General features: G+C 39.3%; 1 protein-coding gene across 12 annotated transcripts in view; it reads left to right on the top strand.

Annotated features, from left to right (window-relative positions):
- HNMT (histamine N-methyltransferase) overlaps nucleotides 1–22,072 on the top strand; it is a 186,377-nt gene that overhangs the window by 151,775 nt on the left and 12,530 nt on the right. Inside the window, exons 1-4 of one of the 12 annotated variants that reach the window (XM_026720829.2) lie at nucleotides 6,392–6,463; nucleotides 11,927–12,019; nucleotides 14,207–14,350; nucleotides 17,727–17,779. In XM_026720829.2, the coding sequence (XP_026576614.1) occupies nucleotides 14,220–14,350; nucleotides 17,727–17,779 (184 nt within the window). In that variant the 5' untranslated portion in view covers nucleotides 6,392–6,463; nucleotides 11,927–12,019; nucleotides 14,207–14,219. Of the gene's footprint in view, nucleotides 1–6,391; nucleotides 6,490–10,105; nucleotides 10,146–10,751; nucleotides 10,818–11,453; nucleotides 11,585–11,926; nucleotides 12,122–14,203; nucleotides 14,351–17,726; nucleotides 17,780–22,072 lie in introns of those variants that run through there. The other 11 variants (XM_087920304.1, XM_087920305.1, XM_087920308.1 and 8 more) reach the window with 11 other exon arrangements.

The raw sequence follows: 22,072 nt of genomic DNA, 5'->3' as shown, positions 1-22,072 counted from the left end.
AAGGCGATCCCGATGCACCACGTGGGCCACAGGCAAGTTGAGAGACATGAAGTCCCACCAGCGATGTGCCTGCAGCCTGCCAGGCACGTTGGGATCTCCTCCCTCCCTCCTTGCTTCTGCCTCCATCTGCTGCCGATGCAGCCACATGAACATGAGCCTCCTGTGGCAAGCCTTTCCCCTGCCTCTGCCTGCTTCTTGGACAGGTAATCAATTCACCTGCGCAGTGCAGGCTCTGGATGCTGTCAGATACCATCACCCCCTGAGTCTTCACTGCCTCCAGTGCTGGCCATACCCACCCATACCCTACACTGGCTGATTAACTTGGGATTATTTTTGGGTAGGACTTATATTAGGAGCATGCTAAAAATCAGGCTAGGGCTTATTTTCTGGTTGGGTCTTGATTTTGGGGAAACACAGTAGAATAGAATAGAATAGAATAGAATAGAATAGAATAGAATAGAATAGAATAGAATAGAATAGAATAGAAATCTGCTTGGGTTCTATTTTCTACCTCTCTCTGCTGCTATTTGCACAAAAGGGTTAAAGTTGGAATGACTAAAAATCCCTCCTTTGAGACTATCAATACTAATTATATTGCCACAATATTGTGGCTATGGACTCTGGATAGTTCTATGCCTTGTGACACAGATAGTGAGATACAGATAACATAGAAGATTGATACTAAATTCTCCACTCTTTTCTCATTTCCCTCTCCCTTCTTTGGTCTGCATTTTTATCCTGCTTTTGTGTTTAGTAAATAAACATTTAAATAGATTATGATAGCTATATAGAGGCACATGAGCATATTTATTATTTCTCAATTTTTAAAAACTGCCCATCTCCCTGAGGGACCCTGAGTGCTGTACAGAAAAAAAATCAAACTGTAAAAACGATATATAAAAGTTAAAAATCGAGGATAAGTTAAAATTTAGTGTAAAATTAGTTAAAAGTTAGTTAAAAGGTGGGAGTAAGGCCTTCAGGGAATTAGCCAAGCCCATAACTGTGTGACAAGTGGTGGGATTCAAACATTTTTTACTACCAGTTCTGTGGGCATGGCTTGGTGGGCATGGCAGGGGAAGGTTACTGCAAAATCCCCATTCCCTCCCCACCCCACTAACCTGCTTTCCAGCTCCGTTTTCCTGTGCAGAGTGACAAAAGAAGACCCAGCCGATCAGCTGGGACTTGGGAGGCAGCGAATAGATGGGGGCGAGGCCAGTCAGAGGTGGTATTTGCTGGTTCTCCAAATTACTTAAAATTTCTGCTGCCGGTTCTCCAGAACTGGTCAGAACCTGCTGAATATCACCTCTGTGTGTGAGACCTTGTCTGAACCCCAAGCAAGGGTGCAGAGCCATATTTTAACTCCTTCTCTCTCCTCTGGGGCCAGAATGTTCCCCAGAACAGAGGCAATGGCAAAGAAGACTCTCTTCCTGGGCCCCACCAGTCAAAATACACTGCTCAAAAAAATCAAGGGAACACTTAAACAACACAATGTAACTCCAGGTCAAATACACTTCTGTGAAATCAAACTGTCCACTTAGGTAGCAACACTGATCGACAATCAATTTCACATGCTGTTGTGCAAATGGAATAGACAACAGGTAAAGCATAGGCAGTTAGCAAGACATCCCAAATAAAGGAGTGGTTCTGCAGGTGGTGACCACCAACCACTTCTCAGTTCTTATGCTTTCTGGCTGATGGTTTGATCACTTTTGAATGCTGGTGGTGCTTTCACTCTAGTGGTAGCGTGAGACGGAGTCTACAACCCACACAAGTGGCTCAGGTAGTGCAGCTCATCCAGGATGGCACATCAATGCAAGCTGTGGCAAGAAGGTTTGTTGTGTCTGTCAGCATAGTGTCCAGAGCATGGAGGCACTACGAGGAGACAGGCCAGTACATCAGGAGACATGGAGGAGGCCGTAGGAGGGCAACAATCCAGCATCAGGACCGCTACCTCCACCTTTGTGCAAGGAGGGACAGGACGAGCCCTGCCAGAGCCCTGCCAAATGACCTCCAGCAGGCCACAAATGTGCCTGTGGCTGTTCAAACGGTCAGAAACAGACTCCATGAGGATGGTATGAGGGCCCAACATCCACAGGTGGGGGTTGTGCAGGACGTTTGGAATTTGCCAGAGAACACCAAGATTGGCAAATTCACCACTGGCGCCTTGTGCTCTTCACAGATGAAAGCAGGTTCACACTGAGCACATGTGACAGACGTGACAGGGTCTGGAGACGCTGTGGAGAACGTTCTGCTGCCTGCAACATCCTCCAGCATGACCGGTTTGGCAGTGGGTCAGCAATGATGTGGGGTGGCATTTCTTTAGGGGGCCACGCAGCCATCCATATATTCGCCAGAAGTAGCCTGATTGCCATTAGGTACCGAGATGAGATCCTCAGACCCCTTGTGAGACCATATGCTGGTGCAAGATAATGCTAGACCTCATGTGGTTGGAGTGTGTCAGCAGTTCCTGCAAGATGAAGGCATTGATGCTATGGACTGGCTCGCCTGTTCCCCAGACCTGAATCCAATTGAGCACATCTGGGACATCATGTCTCGCTCCATCCACCAATACCATGTTGCACCACAGACTGTCCAGGAGTTGGGGGATGCTTTAGTCCAGGTGTGGGAGGAGATCCCTCAGGAGACCATCCGACACCTCATCAGGAGCATGCCCAGGCGTTGTATGGAGGTCATACAGGCACGTGGAGGCCACACACACTACTGAGCCTCATTTTGACTTGTTTTAAGGACATTACATTAAAGTTGGATCAGCCTGTAGTGTGTTTTTCCACTTTAATTTTGAGTGTAACTCCAAATCCAGACCTCTGTGGGTTGCTAAATTTGATTTCCATTGATAATTTTTGTGTGATTTTGTTGTCAGCACATTCAACTATGTAATGAACAAAGTATTTAATAAGAATATTTCATTCATTCAGATCTAGGATGTCTTATTTTTGTGTTCCCTTTATTTTTTTGAGCAGTGTACTTTGTTGCTGAGTAAATCAGAGTATGCAATTGCCCACAGTAAGTTTCCAACATCCATGATGCTGTGTCCTGTTTTGAGCAATGCTTCCTTGTTCATATTAAGTTTCAGTATTATTAATAAACCTAATAGGTGGCAAACCTACTAGGATTTAATAAAATGCCCAGGAAAGTCTTAGAATGCCACTTCTTGTTAGGAATATTGACTAGGGACTCTTTAGAAAAATGATTGAAAACATTGACTGGAGTTGCAAATTTCAATACACAATCTTTTTTAAAAAAAAAATCTGTCCACATAAAGCTATTGCAGCCTGAAATAACTCCAGCTAAAGTAATTACTGCAATGTTGAGAGCTGTAAAACATATTTGATGTGAATGGGATTACCATAGAGATACTATGCAAACACCTCCAGTTGCCTTTTCAAGTATATCAGCCAAGTCAAATTATTGCAAAGACCAAAAGCAGACTGACATATAAACTGTGTGTGTAAACTGATGGTTTTGAGGTAGCAGTTTTCATCTGCAGGGTATATTTTGACAGGTTGAAGATTGAGAGTGACATTTTGGATGGCTGATGCTATTCTTTTTTGAATCCACCATATCACTTATATAAACTAGTTCTAATAGGCGATAAAGGGAATATGTCAGCTGAATGTACTCCCGATTCCCTGTTTTCTCCCTATATAATCACTCTGGAAGAAGAATTCCCTTGCTTGCTTGCTTTCACAAGACTAGCCCTTTCTGGCACTTTTATTCTCTGGGAAAATAAATGAGAGTGGTTTGCAGTTATGTTACTGTTTCTACAGTAACCTTTGAAGCTGAGTCTCAAAGATCAGATTTAAAGAGAAGGAAGGAAAAACACTTCATTCTATTGCCAGCTTCTTTTAAAACACTGGAGGAGTTTCCAGGAATATAATGCCAACATACATGTGTAGCTGCAGTCTGCCATTAAAATTGGAAGCTCTAGATCAGGGCTGTCAAACTCCCGGCCCATGGGCCGGATGCATCACATGCTAGCCATTCCTATGCCCGGTTTAGAGAAGGGGAAAAAAGTCCCGATATGTCATGTGATGTCACTGTGACAACGCGAGTTGTCTAAGTCAGTGGTCACCAACCAGTGGGCCAGGGACCACTGGTGGTCCAAAAGAAAATTTGGATGGTCCGCAGAAAAATGTCACCCCCAAAGCAATTATTCCAGCCTGTGCGGGAACACAAGGCTTGTGTCGCTTGCATTGCAAACAACACATACTGAGGGGAGAAGGGAAAGGGTGGAGGGGGGGGAACTTGTCCCACTCGCCCCATGCAACTGGCTTGGTCACCGGGCTGCTTCTTTCCGCTTCTTTCTTCTTCTTTTGGCTACACTCAAGAAAAGCAGTAAAAGTTTCTTTGTCTCCCCCAAACTCTGCCAGAAATGAGTTTTTGGGATGCTGCAAGGCCTCCTGCTCCAAGAGGCTGCACTGGCAAAGACTCATTTCTGGAGGAATTTGGGGCAGAGAAAGAAAGACTTCTGCTGCTTCTGCTGCTTTCCTTGCATGACGCCAAAAGTCTCTGTCTCTGTCTCTGTCTCTCTCTCCCTGAGAACGGAGCTGGAGATAATATCCTTTGAACCCAAATAAAGAAAGATCAATCGGTAAGAAAACAGGGTGGGGAATTTTCCTGCAGACTTTTTGGGGGATTTTCCCAGGGTCTCTTGTCCGCGGGATTTAAAATTATGAATTTGGTGGTCCTCGAGGTCCAAAAAGTTGCGACCACTACTCTAGATGGTAGTCCAGCACATTTCACTCACCGATGACATGATCAGAGGCTGGAATCTGCTCGATTTCTCTTGGTCACCTTAGGCTTGGGTAGACATTTATTCCTTTTCAGTTGCCAGGTCCTGTCTTCCATGGTCCAGCCTATGCTTTCTGAACAGTGGTGGGATTCAAATTGTTTTTACTACCTGTTCTGTGGGCATGGCTTGGTGGGCGTGGCAGGGGAAAGATACCGTAAAATCTCCAATCAGAGGTGGTATTTCGAACTACTCAAAATTTCTGCTACCCGTTCTCCAGAACTGGTCAGAACCTGCTGAATGCCACCTCTGTTTCTGAAGTACTTGAGAGGTCCTGTACAATAATGGGAAGCTATGGCAATTACTTCTAAAGAAGCGCTAGCCTGGAATGAAAAACTTCTTGCAGAAATACTACTCCAGTGTGGAAAGTCAGTTTGATAGGAAAAGAGATTCAGACTCTCACAGCTGAATGTCACCGGTTCTATCTCCAAATGAGTTCTTCAGAAGTTTTCTGCTTCTTCTACCACCACCACCAACAAAAACAACAACAACAAAACAAACAAAGGGCTTTGCTCAGTCCTACTTTTTATTGTTTTTATTTACTCTTCACATTTTTACACATTTCCTACATAGTTTGGCTTACCCAGGAACTTTGTGGGTGCTGCCAGACGTATGCACTCACTGCTCGCACTTTACTATGGTTTTACAGTATTTGGCAAGGATGGTTCTCACTCTTTACCGATTGAGTCATCTCATGCCTTTTCTCTGCTGCTTTGATCTGTCAGGTGGGCTATTTTGGATCAAGGATGTAGTAGTTTGCCTTCAGTAATAACCTGCTTGACAGGTAACAAATTTATTTATTTATTTAGTTCTTTTTTTAATCTCACCTTCATTATTTTTTACAAATAACTCAAGATGGTGAACATATCTAATATTTTTTCCTCTTGCTTTTTTTTTTTTACTACAATTACAGCCCTGTGAGGAGGATTGGGAGCTGAGGGAGAATGACTTGTCCAAGGTCACCCAGTTGGCTTTCATAGCTTAAGCAGGACTAGAACTCACAGTCCCCTGGTTTTTAGACTAATGCCTTAACCATTATCTGAATATTTATACAGATAGGTTTTATTTTTCACTGTACTTTTAATTGTTTTATACAGAAAAACACTGAATCATGTAAACTGTTACCTGAAACAAGGTTAGTTGGGGAGAGGGAAGGGATGTAGATGGAAGTAACAGCACAAAGTTAATATTTAACTACACTTTTTAAAACTATTTAACCATTCTGATATGCTGCTTTTTTTTCAATTTTACTTTTTGCCTGGACAGCACAATGTTACAAGGTGGAAAAATAAACCCATATTCTGCTGTGAAAGTAAGCACGTTCTACTTTTTAAATTAAATGCCCAAAGCTGTATTCTCTCCACACAGTCATGAAAACAAGCAATGTCAGGATTAACCCAATACAAATATGAGAGCAGAGCAAGAGTTTTCAGTGTTCAGCTCCATTCAAGACTAGCCAGTTTGTTACCAATTGCTCTTGTTTTGTTCAAAGCAGAAATCCAGTACTTGCCAAGAAAGGGCTTCTGTGGGTGGAGATAGATTTAGCCTGTAAAAATATACTTTGTCCTGACACACAGAATTCATTTCCTGCAAACTATTGCGACATTTCAACAAATTGAAACTAGCAGCTCTGTAAGGACGAGACTTTTACAGGTAAGTACAAATGTTTTCAAATGTTGGTTTTAAAAGAAAAAAAATCTAAACTGAAATCAACGATAGATTTTTTTCCTAAAGCTCTCTCTTTTCTCTGTGTTGCTATTGGCCTACATTTCTATAAATAGAGGATGAGATCTAACTTGGTATTTTGTATTGTGTACTTTGAGCTATACTTCTGTGCTGGGAAATGAAACGCAGCAACAGCTGCAAGATTCTTCTAAATTAGACTCCATCCCAGTGTTCCTTTGGACCAAATAATCAAAGTTGAATATTTGAGTCAATGAGTTCTGGATTACAATTTCTCGTGACTTAGTTCTAAACTAATTTGGGTACGACCACGCTGTAAAATATTTTGTAGAGATTTGAATTAACAAAATACAATATGCATTGCCATCCTTGCCCTTAGGGATCATTACTGAAGATTCTTCTGCATGTTTACATTTATATTTATAAAAGTCCTGGTGGCACATAAGAGCCATGGTGGCACAGTGGTTAGACTGTAGTATTGCAGGCTAATTCTGCAGACTGCCAGAAGTTTGATCCTGACGGGGCATATTGTTGGGGCAATATGCTAACCCTCCACTTACAGAGGGTTGTAAAGTACCAAGAAGCAGTATACAAGCCTAAATGCTATTACTATATTGCCTTGTATTTACATAGCACATCAGGCATGTGCTCCCTGTGGCTAAAATTAGGAAGCAAAGAGAAGAAATCTGCAAGTAAAATTATCGTTGCTACTAATAATACTTGCAACCCAATTTTTAAATGTAAGCTGTAGCAGGCTTCTCTAGATTAAATGTGCTAATATGTACAATATACAAAAAAAGAGCCTTATTCATTTTTTTGCCTGAAATCAAGAAATATTCAAGCTCTGAATTGTATGTTAAAATAATCAAAACCATTTCAAATGTCATTCACTTGAATCTTCCCAGAGTCTACTTATCAAAAGAATGTGTAAACATGGGCAGTATTGTTGTTTAGAAGAGCTATTTATACATCATTTATAGTTATTGTAAGCTATGAAATTTTGCTTCTCATGTAATTAAACTCCTTAGGGCAGTGTTTCTGAACCCTGGCAACTTTAAGATATGCAGACTTCAACTCCCAACTTCCAATTTTGGAAATTGAAGTCTATCTTAAAGTTGCCAGGGTTGAGAAACATTGCCTTTAAGGCAGGGGTCTTCAAACTTGACAGCTTTAAGACTTGTGGACTTCAACTCCCAGAATTCCTTCTCCAGTCATGTTAGCTCCGGAATTCTGGGAGTTGAAGTCCACAAGTCTTAAACTTGCCAAGCTTGACTACTCTTTGTGTATGTAGGTGTGTATGCAAAAGTTTTCACATGCCATTTCATTCATTTCATTTCTCCAGCTGTTTTTCCTCTGTGTGGAAATTAACTAAGAGCAATTCTCATTATCTTCCAATAGCTGGAGAGTAGCTATCATTGGAAACTGCATAAAGCTGGAATATTGACGTATCTCCACCTTGGGGGCTCTGCGGTTTGCATGTATCTGTCTGATCCCTGAGAAAGTATCCTGTGAAGTGGTAGCACTAATTCAGCTGCAATTTCTGCAAGATGTCTTCTTCCTCTTGGATTTGGTTTAATTCCTTAAATTCTTCATGTTGGTGATTGCATCACCATGAATTAGGAATATTTAAGGAAGAACTAACCTTGGTTCCAAGAGCAGCTGTCGATAAATATGCTTCTAGAATTCATATTATGAATTCCAAACTGACTTTAATTGGACAATCTTAATCACTTCTTTTCTGCATTAACTTACCCAACAATTCTATAATCCATTTGCAGGAATGTTGACTCTCAAGGTAGATTCATATTGGGGGTGCCAGAAAGACCAAATATAACCTGTGCCTTTCAGACATGGTTACTAGGCATCCAGCAAAAATCTTCCCTTTTTGTCTTCATATCTGGCAGGAAAATAAATTTAATAAATAAATAATAAATAATTGATTACTACCTTTGGGCTGGCTTGGCTGCTACCAGAAATTGACTAAACCACAATCATCTATGAACACCAACTAGCAGTCAGAAGACATGACGAAAACTTCATAATTGCCATGGACATGGACAGACTTAAGCATAGTTTCAATTGGGAAACTGAGCATCCTAAACCAAGCCAAATTCAAAAACACTAGGTAATTTTTGGAAGCTGGTAAGTCAGACAAATCAGCCATCAACAGGCACATACAGATAAACAACATTTGCATACCATTCAAAAAGAGACAATAAAAAAGCTAAAAAGGAAACAAAACATCTCCTCACCAGCAATCAACACCCAGATAAGCAGAGATTAACACCAAGATTAATACTAGATCAACAGCTCACCACTAGACCTAAAACAACAGGAAGGAAACAACAATTAAGGAATTACCAATTCAAACAATCAAATAAACAGTAAACAACAATCTAATCAAGGAACCACCAAACTACTTCCATCAACAGACAGAGCAAGCCACTTGTATATAAACAGAGAGCAAATCCTGCCCACTCCCTTCTAGCACTGATGATGTTACTTAGTTGGGTAATGAAACATCTGCAAGAAAATAACCAAATTCAGAAAACACCAAAGTTCCAACCAGGCGATAATCAGTTACACTCCGAAGGCTTTTGCATCCTAAGTCTCTAGCACATTTCTGTGACTGAAAAATGAGTCTTTCTGATGCTGAGAAAAGTAGTTTCATAAACTGTACATATAGACCTAAGTACATTTTTTGCAGTTTTTTGCTGTAATTTTTATCTGGGATGCTGAGAAAGTAAATAATTAATGTGTCCTCTTTAATGTGTTCCACCATTTGTCCTCTTTTCCAATTTTCCATGTCCTCATTTGCCTGTTTGGATATTCTGGTAATGGTACTAATGGTATAGATTTCCAAATTCCCAGCCAGTTACATCATTGCCATGGTGAATAGTAATCTAGGAGATTGTATTTTAGTCCTTACATAGATAATGGACATTTGGACAGAGAAGACTGAGGCAGACAATAATATTGAGTTTCTTGGTTGCATTTGATTTGTATGTTTTTTAAAACTGTATGAGAGATTCCAGACATGCAAATGGAAATGTAATTAATCTTGCCAGTTTTGCTTTGAACATATTCTTAACCATTGTCCAAACTTTTGTGAATATTGAGTTCGGTATTTGTGACTTCTTAGGCAGAATCTGCTGTCAAGGCAATTATTAAGTTGAAGGTTCAGAGGAAAATGCTGACGTGGGTCTCAGAAATGTTAGACGAGCAAAGAACTTGCTGACTGAAAAGGACTGGTAGCAGAAGGCCCAAGGGGATGGAAGATGAGGGATAATCTCACTCAAGATCTCAAGAAATAAAGTACGAATGGATATATTTTATCAGTAAAAGCAGAGAAAGGAAACAATATTCTTGACAGATTGAGATCGAAGTAAAAGGATGACCAAGAATGTGTATCATAGAATGTACTGAATTAAAAAGCATAGGGGTTTTTTTCTTAGCCTGGTTGGAAGAAATAAAGAACTAAGGAATTTCAGAGTGAAGTTTTCAGAGTTATTTATTTAGTAATTTTATACTGTGTTTATTTCTTTTTAAGTAACAAGGCAGAAAACCTACATAATACCTCTTTGTCCTTCTCTCCGCCCCCCCCAATAACAGAGGTGAAATGCTGTTGGTTTGGCCTGGTTCAGGCAAACTGGTATGTCCGATGATCAGCTGGGTGATGATCAGCTAATCATTGGATTTCTTGCTTTCTAGCTAATCTGAATTGCATGCACAGCTGATCCCCGCTGGCTGTTGTACTTACTTTGGAAGGCTTCAAAATGCTTCTTTTTTCAGTTCCCAGGAGGCTTCCTTGAGGCCCAGGAGACCAAAAATAGGGCGCAGAGGGGTGCTGGCTAAGAAAAAAGACTTTTGACCCATGGTCACATGACCACATAGTCACAGCCACTCAGTCACATGACCACCTGGCCACGCCCACCTGGCTACATCCACAGAACTGGTAGTAAAACAAATTGAATCCCACCACTGCTCTGCAATAACCCTGTGAAGTGAGTTGTGTTGAGAGAGAGCAAATGATTGGCCCAAGGTCACTCAGCTGGCTTTCATTGCTAAAACAGAACTGAAACTCACAGTCTCCTAGTTTCTAGGCTAGCAGCGGAATCACTATACCAACCTGGCTCTTAGATACTTTAAAAAGTAGCTCCACAGAAAGCAAATGTAGCGGATATTTATGAAGTGACTTTAAAAGCTCCCTTAAGCCAAGTTCCCTACTATTAACTATTGAATTGGTTTCCTACATCAGGTCCAACTCTGCTTCCCTTTTTCAAAATCAACTAGAAGCTACTCTCTACTGAAGTTTGAAGAATAGGTAACTATAAGTCCATGAACGGTTGGCCCAGTAGTTACAATGGTGGAAATCAGAGGAGATTTTTACTGTTTCCTTCCCTTGCCATGCCCACTAAGCCATGCCCATCAAGCCATTAAGCCGGTTCTGACTAGTTTTGCAGAACTGGTAGTGGAAATTTTGAGTAATTCAGAGAACCGGCAAATACCACCTCTGATTGGCTCTGCCCCCATCTATTCTCTGCCTCCTGAGTCCCAGCTGATTAGCTGGCTCTTCTTTTGTTGCCCTGCAGAGGAGAACAGAGCTGGAAAGCAGGTGGGTAGAGTGGGGAGGGAATGGGATTTTGCATAACCTTCTCCCAGGAGTGGGGAGGGATTGGAGGTTTTACAGTATCCTTCCCCTGGAGTGGGGTGGGAAAGGAGATTTTTACCATATTCTTCCCTTGCCATGCCCACCAAGCCACGCCCATTAAGCCATGCCCACAGAACCAGTAGTAAATTTTTTTGAATCTCACCACTGGTGGAAATGGATGGTGGCCCTCTGGATTCTGGGAATCCAATAATAGTTGAGGATTAAGAGCCCTTCCCAAGCTATGAGAAAGTAATTTCATTCAGCTCTGATTTCCTATTGGATCTTCATTTTGTTTGTTTTTTTGTAGCCTATCATCAACCTTGGTGAATGATGAAGAGTAATGACTTCTTGCTTAGAGTTAAATAAGGATAAAGTCGAGCTAGGTGCCAACAGAATATTGAACACTCCAGAAACTCACCTGAAACCCACAACACTCCCAGGTGTGGCCCAGACCAGATTAAAATGCATTCATAATTTTATAAGGAAAATAAAATAAAAATACAACAAAATACAAATAATATTACATTCTGAAACTCAATGAGAATAAATTTAATGACCAATCACCCAAACTTCAGGCTTGTGGCTCAGGAAAATTCTCGCACAAACTTACTTCCTAAGTTAAATTGCAGCAGAAAAAAATAGGGCTAACGAGATGCAAGATACTAGATATCCAAACAGGCAAAGGAGGTCATGGATAATTGGAAAGAAGCAGTTCACACTAAATTGAATGTTGCATTGCCCAAACTTTCACTAATTGTGACCTACCTGTATCTTTTCCCCAGATGACCAGCAGGCAGGTGGCCTTACACTGTTAAGTGACCCGCTCCAGACATTAGAGCTTCCAGCGCATAAAGGACTATCTCTCTCCAAAATAGGTGGAAGGAATTCCTCTCCTTTCTTTTTTTTTAAAAAAAGATAGAATGTCCTCCTTCCAAAAGGGGTTGAATTTATACCTGTTGAGTTTCAGGCTGCTTAAGGTCTGTGATCATTACTAACTTTCTAAAGTTGAAAAGTTTTGCAATCATTAATAATTAAAGTTTAAATAAGTGCAAAATACACTAAAAAATATGGGGGACATATCTTAAAAATAAAAGAGAGGGGGTGATTCAAATGAATTTGGTTATACAAGTAGTTCTTGGCTGACAACTACAGTGGGCGCCAGAGAAGTCGTTGTTAAGCCTTGTGGTTGTTACATGAGGCAACGTGCGATCACACTCGATTTTACAACCTATATCTGCTACAGTTGTTAAGCGAATCACCATTGATTAAGTGAGACATCACATGACTAGGACTTGATGTTTCCTGCTGTCTTCCCCAATGACTTTGCTCATCAAAATCATCTGGGAACATCGCAAAGGTTGACACTATAAAGGAGAGGACCAGTCATCATTTTTTTCAGTGGTATCATAACTTTAAAAAAACCCAATGCTGAATGTGTGGTTCTAAGTGAAGGACTGACTGTAATGCTTTTCTTTCTTTCTTTCTTTCTTTTAAAACTACTCGTTTTGTAGCCCACATATTTTAACTTGATTTGGGGAAAGCTATAAAAAACATTTTTTTCCCCTATACATGGGCTATCAGAAATTAGAAGGGACATTTCAGGGATGTGAAAAGTCAGGCTAGGACAGTGATGGCTTACCTTTTTGTCCTTGCATGCTGAAAATGTGTGCATGCACGCACATGAATGTGCTTGGGTGCCTGCACCCTAATGCAATACATGTGTGACCTCTCAGCCCCCTGCGTATACGTACACGATCCCCCCACACGTGCCCCATGCTTCTGTGCATGCACATCTCCTGTGTGCGCCCTGCCTTCACGCATGCGCAGATACCTGACAATCACCTGGCTGGTGGAAGGTGCATGTGCAGTGGACCTGATCTGGGGTGACAGTTCATGGGCTGGCAGAGATGGCGTGCCATATTTTGCCATCATGGGGCTAGGAGCTGAAGAGGAAGCTTGCATGATAATTTAATGGTAGGGTGGGAGGAAGCTGAGAGTGGGAAAGAAATAATCTATATATCTAACTGTGTATGAATACATGATCACACATACACAAAGACACTGTAAAAATTCAAGGGTCTATAAATATACATAAGTACTAAAAACAAATAGTCAGTTAGTAATAATAAATACAACGATACATTTCTTCTAATGTATTGATTATCCCTTGTTGTGTTAATGTATTAATATACAGTATATATATATACATACATACATACATACATACATACATACATATATATATATATTATCATTTGATTTTTCTACATTTTTGTAGATCTATAATTCAAGGCAGCCAACATACCTAAAAGTCCTCCTATTTTCCCCACAACAACAACCCTTCAAGGCAAGCTGGGTGAAAGACAGGGACTGACTCAAGATCACACAGCTGGCTTTCATTTCATTTTCATTACCCCCAAATTGGGGTATATAAACAAATATACCTGTGTGGTTTTCTAAGTTAAAATACAACATGCAGGGTGCTTATGCAGGGTTTAGTGGTCCCTGTTTCTATTTGAATTTGACACCACTGCTGTTCAGTAGTCTACAGTATAATATTCTGATAGGATGGGCAACAATCACCCCAGAACAATGCCTAAAGGCCCACTAAAGCTCTTTGAGTTTTTTTCCCTTCTAAAAAAATGCTTGAAGATGACACAATATTGTAAGTTTAACTTTTCCCCCCTTAAGTTGAACCTATTATGTTTTTCCAAATTCCCAAGGGATTGCCAGGATCTTAAAAACAGAATTTTAACTAGTCTTAAACTGGTCCCACAATATCACCTCAGAGATGCAGAACTTCCAAAATATCTTCCAAACTATTTCTGGGCAGAAGTTCCTTATTATTACTTAGATTCTTAGACTCTGTTTTCAAAACAGCCTGGCTGGGTGCTCTGTTCTGTAAAAGGCGACCAAGATCTTGTGGCAAAATCTGATAAAAATGCCCTCTCTGAGATGGGACAAGGACTGAGGCTGTTCTTACTTTTCCCATGACTCTTCCTTGTCTTTCCAAAGACGTGAACCAACTTTCTGGGGTTTTTTTGACCTATATATTTAAGCAGGTTGGCGATTACCATGACCATGAGGAGTTTGTTCTCGAATCACAGTCATTATGTTGAAACTTTTCAAGTCTTCCTCAAGAAGTCAACTGAACATCAATGCATACTGGACTTCATTCACAAGAAGCTGCCCCAATTAATATCCAGGTAAATACATGGCAGACATGTTCTTAGAAATGTTTAATAGATGCTTTCGTACATGAGATTGTTGGGAAAAGACTAGATAATCCCAGATTAGAACTGGTTTGGTTCCAGATTTTTGTTGTTTTTAAGGTTTTAATTGGTAGAGTTTTATAATAAAACATTATTTGATATGTCTTTTAATTTTTGATTGGGAGCTGCCCAGTGTTAGTTAAAAGGCGAATGACTATATAAATGTTCTAAATAAATAAAATCAATCTGAGTGAGCATTTTTATGTATTTAGTTGTGTGAAACTTAATTTTTCATTCCACTTAATCTGACCCACTTCTTTCCTTTTTTAAAAAAACCATGTGTTTTATATTTATTTGTTTGCATCTTGCCTTGATTATTTTTACAAATAATTCAAGGCTGCAAACATATCTAATATTTCTTCTCGTCCTATTCCTATATTCAGAACACTTCTCTTTGAAATAGAGTTTGCCAGGGGTGGGATCTGACAGGTTTAACTACCAGTTCGGTGATTTACGATGTGCTTCCCTGCACGCTGGTGTAAATCTTCATCAGCTTGCTGCCAGGACAGCTGAGCAGCGCTGCATGCAGGGAAGCAGCATTTGAAAAAGCACTTTTTTCCTGCTTTTTCAACTGCAGTTGTGCCTCGCACGGCAGCTGAGGTTGAAAAAGCAAGAAATAAAGGTCAGGTAAGAGACCGGGCAGGCAGGCCAAAACAGCAGCAGACATAGAACCGGTTCTATGTTTGCTGCTCTTCAGAACTACTGGCTCTACAAAGTCGGACAGAACCGGTAGAATCCCACCCCTGAAGCCCATTAAAAGACAGACTTGATTGTTTCTGTATCTGCAAACAAAACTTAAATATACATGACATGCATTCCCATGTAATATGCAACTTCTATCCACTCCAAACAGTTATAACTTTTGTAACTGTTTGGAGTGGATAACACTGTAGCTATTAATCAATTGGCTTTACATTCAACTGTGGAAAGGGAACTTCACGAAGACAGTAGTATCACAAAAATAGGAAAAGCCCAAGGGGAACATCAGGTCAGCCAGAAAACAAACTTACATAGGAAAAGGAATCAAATAAAAAGTATTAAAGAATCCCTATAGACAAAGGCCTAAGTAATTAAGAAAACTAGACAAATAGGAAAAGGAAACAAAAGATAATTTAGAAAACCCTTACAAACACAGGACATACCAAATAAGCAAAACAAACAGACAAAAGACATGAAATATAAATTACAAAAGGGACAGACAGGAGATTGCCACAGAACAAATATGAAAAACTATCTTAAAGCTAAAAGAGATTAGAGAAAACCAATGATATAATCTGGCCACCCCATGGAGTTTGCCTTCTGCACCCTGTGGAGTTTGCCCTCTGGTGGGAATAAAGACAAACTCAAACAGGATTTGAAACATTAGGCACAAATACAAACACTCACGCAAAATCAACTTACAAAGGGAAAAAAGGGTATAAAAAACCAAGGACTTACCATAAGAAGCTAGCTAGCCCAGGAATGCAGACTTCTCGCTGTTCTCCGCCTTCCTGAAAAATAAAAAGATCCAGCTTTCAAGCAGTTGTCCGTATCCTTGCGCCGGAGCTCTCCCAGGGGGAAAATCGAATCCTTGAAAGAAGGGCATTTTGACACCTTTCAACACAACAAAAATCAGTTTGGTAATGCCATAAATATTCTTATTCTTTCCTTTGCATGCTTTTTTAAAGTCATGTTGTTGGTCCAACATGGGACAAATAAATAAAAGAATAAAGAAGTATATCCTGCTTTCCTCCAAATACTTTGAATAGAATAACTAATATAACTATTAGATATTTTACTATATTCCTCACACTAATCTTATAAAGAAAGTTACGCTGAGAGAGAGGAACCTGTTCAAGTCATTCAGGGAATTTCATAGTTGAGAATTGTTGAGTACAAAGAGTTTTTCAAAATTCCTTACTAAACTAGTGAGCAGCGATATTGGCTAGAGCAGGGGTGGGTAACTATATGGCTTGCTCAGGAATTCTGGGAGTTGAAATCCACAGGTCATAAAGGGGCCATAGGTCTATGGAGATTCTCAGTCCTCCAGGTTGCGGTTGTCCCAAAGATGCTTTTCCAAAAGGCAACTGGACTTCCTTGGTTCTTTTCCCTTGAAAATGTTTTGCGTCTCATCTAAGAGGCAGGTGAACTTAAGAAGCTTCTTTTCAAGGAGAAAAAAGAAAGAAAATCCAGTTGCCTTTTAAACAACACCTTTTGGATAAATGGGCCACAAATACCTATCTCAAGAATAGAAGATTGTCAATATATTTATGAACTGGAATAGAGCTTGGTAACAAAGTCAGCCAATGAGGACTGTTTTGGAAACTGAAACTAAAAGTAGCCTAGGAGTGGCTCTCCGTTAAGCTCTGCAACTCTGCAGCTGTGTTAAACTCTGAGTCTGTCTGTTGAAGACGAAACTAACTTGCTCGCTGAAGACTAGAGCTCTGGTCTGAACTTGCAACATGTTTCTGTTTGAGTTTGCTCCATGTTGGAGAAATCTACAACTGGTTTGTAAAATCTTATTATGTATATAAAAACATTAAATGAAGCATCAGCCATCTGTGTTTATTTTTCTGGCGCTGAATTATTGCTGCAAAACTCTCAGTAAAGATGTCTACAGATTTCCCCATTCGAAGGAGAACCCCAATTCCAATTTCCTTAAAAGCAGAAGTATTGAAAAGCCCAGTGGGGCAAATCCCCTTGCATCCAAGACTGGGAAGCCAAAAGGGTTACACATGACTGGAGAAATTATTGTACAATGAACATCAGATTGTTGTTATATACATCCTTTGACCATCTGAATCGGTGCAATGTACTTCACCCATAAAAAGAATCCCAAAATCTCTTCTCCTTTAAAATAAATATAAAAAGTGAATCCTCTTCCATCAGATTCTCGGATTCAATGAGAAAACAAACAAACAAGAGAATCTCTCCCTCCAGCACTAATGGATCTCTCTAGCAGGATTCAAAATTCCCATCAATGTATCCCAGTAGCATTGTATTTTATTTACATTTCTTTTTGCTGGTTGACGTATTCATCTAGAGGAGCTGAAAAGACTTCCGGCTCTTGTTTGTCTGCTACATAGTTCAGTTTAGGTGTAAGCAATACATGCTTCTTTCTTTTAATAGCTCAAATCACTGAAAATTAAACTTGTTTCTAATCACAGGTCTGCAGTCCATCTGCATGGCCCCATCCTGACCACCCCCCTTAATGAACCACATCAGGCTGGAATAAAAGATTAGGAAGTGCCTAGAGGACATTTCCTAGAAATGTGTGTCACCAGACTCTTTGAACAGCTTTTGATGTTATGAATTTGTCCTTCCCTCCTAGCATCAGCAATGGAAAAACTGATATCAACGTTCTAAGTGTCGGCGGTGGTTCAGGTGAGTCAAACTACAAAGGTATTATTTAGCCATCTGAATTATGGATGCTGTTAGCTATGCAGGATATTATATTACATTCATGTACTTGGAGGAACTCAGAAATAATTTAAAATATACCTCCCGGCAAAAGGATGTTCTGCAATGTGGGGATGAATGGGCAAAAAAGAATCAGATAATGACAATAACATGAACATTAAACCTATATATAGAATCAGACACTCTCAGACACACTGATTTTGTTTCATATAATTTTGCAGGAGACTGGGATGTTGGCTAGCCAAAAAAGGAAAAGTTTAGGATGGGGCTTTTTAATTTCTTATTCTGTATTTCATTTATTTTGTGACAAATGACTTTTTAAGCATCTAGGGAAGGCTTTCTGGATAAGGCCAAGACCCATCTTAGTCTAGCATTTTTTAAAAAAAATATAGTTTATTAATTTTACAATTAAAACCAACCGACAATACATACACAAATAAACTGAAGAAAGGAAAGGGGGAAAGGAAAGCAAAAAAAGAAAAATTTAGAGAAGAGAGAGAAAGGGAAATAGAAAGAAAAAGAACAAGAAGAGAAAGAAAAAAAAGGAAAAGAAGAAAGTTAAAAGCATTCTTATTTTTTACAGTTTGCAAGGTCTTTTTTCCATAACCTTAATTTGTGTCATGTTCACACACCTGTTCTTTATTTATATCACTATCTCATTGTTGTAGGTTAATATTTTTCTCTTATGCCTTATAAAATATAATTTATCTTTGGTCAATCCAATTATACCAGCATTCCCAGCTATCATAATATAGTGAAGTATCTTTGTTTTTTAGTGCCAGAGTCAGTTTAGTCTAGCATTTTGATTCCCATGATGACCAACCAGGTTCTGTGGGACTTGCGGGTTCTCCAGGACTCACATTTTCACTGGTGAAGGCCAAGGGTTTTGCCCAGCTTCAGTTGGTACACTAGTTACAATCCTTTCTGACTTAGAGTAACTTTATGACAGTGACTTATGCTCTTAGATGAATGTAGCACACTTTATACAAGGCTGCTGCCTTTGGGTAAAGTCTAGAAAGCAAAGTGCAGTTGTGCAAGAAATAAGGATCCAGACGGTGAAGGTGATGATATTGCCTGCCGGTAGGTTTCTAAGCAACCTTCTGGTGTTCACCTACATGCCCCAGCTCCTGTTTACATGCAGGACCATTTCTTCTAACTATAACTCTCTTATTTGGGACTATCATCCCAAGACCGAATGAGTCATTATGACTTAAGTCATAAATTATTATGGAAACTTAATCCCCCCCAAAACGAACAAAACCCTGAAAAGCAGCAATTAAACCTTAAAATGTCTTCCTTTGTTCATGATGAAGAACTTGGTCCACACTGTAGCAGTAAAAAGAGCTGCTGGCATCCTTATTTATTGACCTGACTTCTATGGCAAACTTTGAGACTTGTGGACTTCAACTCCCAGAATTCCTGAGCTAACATGACTGGAGGAGGAATTCTGGAAGTTGAAGTCCACAAGTCTTAAAGTTGCCAAGTTTGAAGACCCCTCTTCTATGCATACATTTCTTTGGCTCAAGAGCTACACTACATTTTATGTAATAGATCAAGAATCTTATTCTGAAAGTGGTAGAGCCAGGACACAGGTATGTGTGTGTTAAGGAGGGAAATGGGTACCTGAAGACTCTGTGAGACTTTTGTTCATTAGCCTCCCTCTTCAAAATAGTGCAAAAAGGGGGCTCAACCTTTTGGAGAGCTGCCATATTGATCAGGACAGATCACTCTTTTTTTCACCCATGTAAATCAATAATAAAGAAAAACTCCAAACTCCCTTGCTATGAAACAAATATTTGCCTGTAGTCTTAAAATCAATGTAATAACTCTAATATTTTAGAATAATTATCAATGATAATCACTGAAGTGGACTTTAAATATCATACCATACCACACCATACCACACCACACCACACCACACCACACCATGAAACATTAAAAAAAAACTACAGAAAACTGACAATGGAAAAAGACCTAGTGATCGATCAAATCTGCCCTTTGAGGGTTTTTTAAAAAAAATATTTATTTTTTTAAATTTTGGTTGGGTGATGGATATGTCTTCATCCCAAGTATGTTTAAAGTAATTTACCGATGATTGACCTACTACCTCATCAGAAGTTGGTTCCAAGCTTCCACTACTCTTTCTGCAAAGTAATACATTCAAAGGGCTGCCATGCCATACCATACCATAACATACTAATTTTGTTATGTTATTCACTGGATAACACCAGAAGAAAGATTGCACAACTCATGAAGGCAGTGATATTTATTTATAGGGCTGGTAGCTGGTAGCTTAAAAGTAAGAGGCAAATAATAAGATTTCAAATGATTAAGAACCTGGCCAGAATTGGCTATTTTATAGGACCAGATGAACTCCATTATCTGATCCCCATTCAACTATTAGTATCTGTGGTAGGCTACTGGTATGCAGAAAAATCATGTTAAGAGTTACCAGACTCTGTATATGATGACTTAGGCCAGTTCCTAGATCCTTTGTTCAGTATTTATTTTTTAATGGCAAAGTGTCTGGGCAGCAGAGAAGAAAAGTGAGGAATACATGTAGAATGCTAGTTGCTCAATGTGCTCCAAAGTTTTCACACATTTCTTATTCATTTGAATGATTTATTTAAAAAACATTTCAACTCTGTTTCCCAGATGTTCATTATGCTAGCGTTGATAATCTGTATGGAAAAGCTTGTGAGAGCAAAATGCTACATTAGCAAAACTAGGAATGCAGGCAGGGTAACTTTAAATGGTCATAAGAATAGTGAGGTGGTGTCATTCCTAATCTATAAAGAAGTGTTTTCTGCTTACAGCTTATATCTTATTAATGTGGTCAACTGCACCCCCTCCTAATCAAAGAAGACATTTACTGTGTAGTAAAATAGTGATTCTATTCTAAACAATCTATTTCCTTGAAACATTTAATAGGTAATTTAATGGTGAACATTATAGTAGCCCCTTAAAGGTAATTGTATCAGAGTCCTTAAATAATTTCTAGAGCTTTAACTGATAGTTGTCAATTGATTTTCAGGCTGCCGGAGAACTGGTTCTGAAATGCCCCAAAGCCCTTGTTTGCATATAAATAACTAAATGAACTCAATTAAGGTAGAAGATTAAATTACAAATCAGATCGTTTGAGGTAAAGAGGAGCTTTAAAAATAACCGAAGGCAATGGATTAGTTTCTTGTGAATGGGAATGAATACATTATCCATTCAATCAATAAACATACAAGATCTCCAGATGAGTCGATAACAGCTTCAGTTATCCCCAATCAGCCTGACCATATTGGCTAGGAATGATGCACCTGAAGAGCACTAGGCTGTCTTAAGATAGTTCAATAATGATGGAATCTGGCATTGGCTTCCATCTTCTGCATGTAAGTTTAAGGGGATCTTTGAGCAAACCCAACATAAATGCAATGCTGTCACATGCAATGCCATCCGCATTTTATTTCTTTTTTTCCTTTCTATTATAATGAATTGTTTTTGCATTGTGCCCTTAAACCTCTGTTTAGAATTGGCTAGCACTGAATAGCTGCCAATTATGAGTAGGTCTAGCCATCTATCTATCTCAGCCTCTGGATATGATAGATCCATTCCACTTCTTTGTAAAGAATCATATACATAGTTGAGATGATGGACAGGTGGATGGAGGGATCCTTATTAAAGGATCATAGTGTAAAGTATCTTCTAAAAGCGATACAAATGATAGATTTTGTTAAGCCTTTGTAGGCATCGATGTCACAATTATAGATTGGAATATCATAAACAATTTTGATCCCAATACTTTCGAAAAGATATTATAGAGCTAAGAATACATGTAAGATGATCAGCAAAAATGATGAAAAATAATTGGTCTAGGAATAAAAATATGCACCAACAAATTATTTGTGTGCCCAATCACACTTGGTCAATAAAGAATTCTATGTCTGTCTGTCTGTCTGTCTGTCTGTCTGTCTGTCTGTCTGTCTAAACGAAGACAAGATGGGAAAAAATTGTATATCTGGTCTGGAAAAAATCAAATTCTTTTTTTCTTTCTCTCAATGAAGCACACAGTAGAGATTAAAGTAATGCTTCTATACACAAAATATAATAAAAATACATTTGCTGCATATGTGATGGCAGCAGAATTGGGACAGTTTTTAAAGTAGATTAAAATAACTTCATGAGTATAAAACTATTATGTATAAAACTAATGAGTAGTAGTCATGGTGGCTCTTCATCAACATCAGGTTCCGAAGCAGATTGCTTATT

Source organism: Pseudonaja textilis, chromosome 1 (assembly GCF_049901715.1).
Source record: "Pseudonaja textilis isolate UNSWEBS1 chromosome 1, rPseTex1.2, whole genome shotgun sequence".
NCBI lineage: Eukaryota > Metazoa > Chordata > Lepidosauria > Squamata > Elapidae > Pseudonaja > Pseudonaja textilis.
Note: the sequence above shows the minus strand (reverse complement) of the source record. Positions and strands in the feature narration are given on the sequence as shown.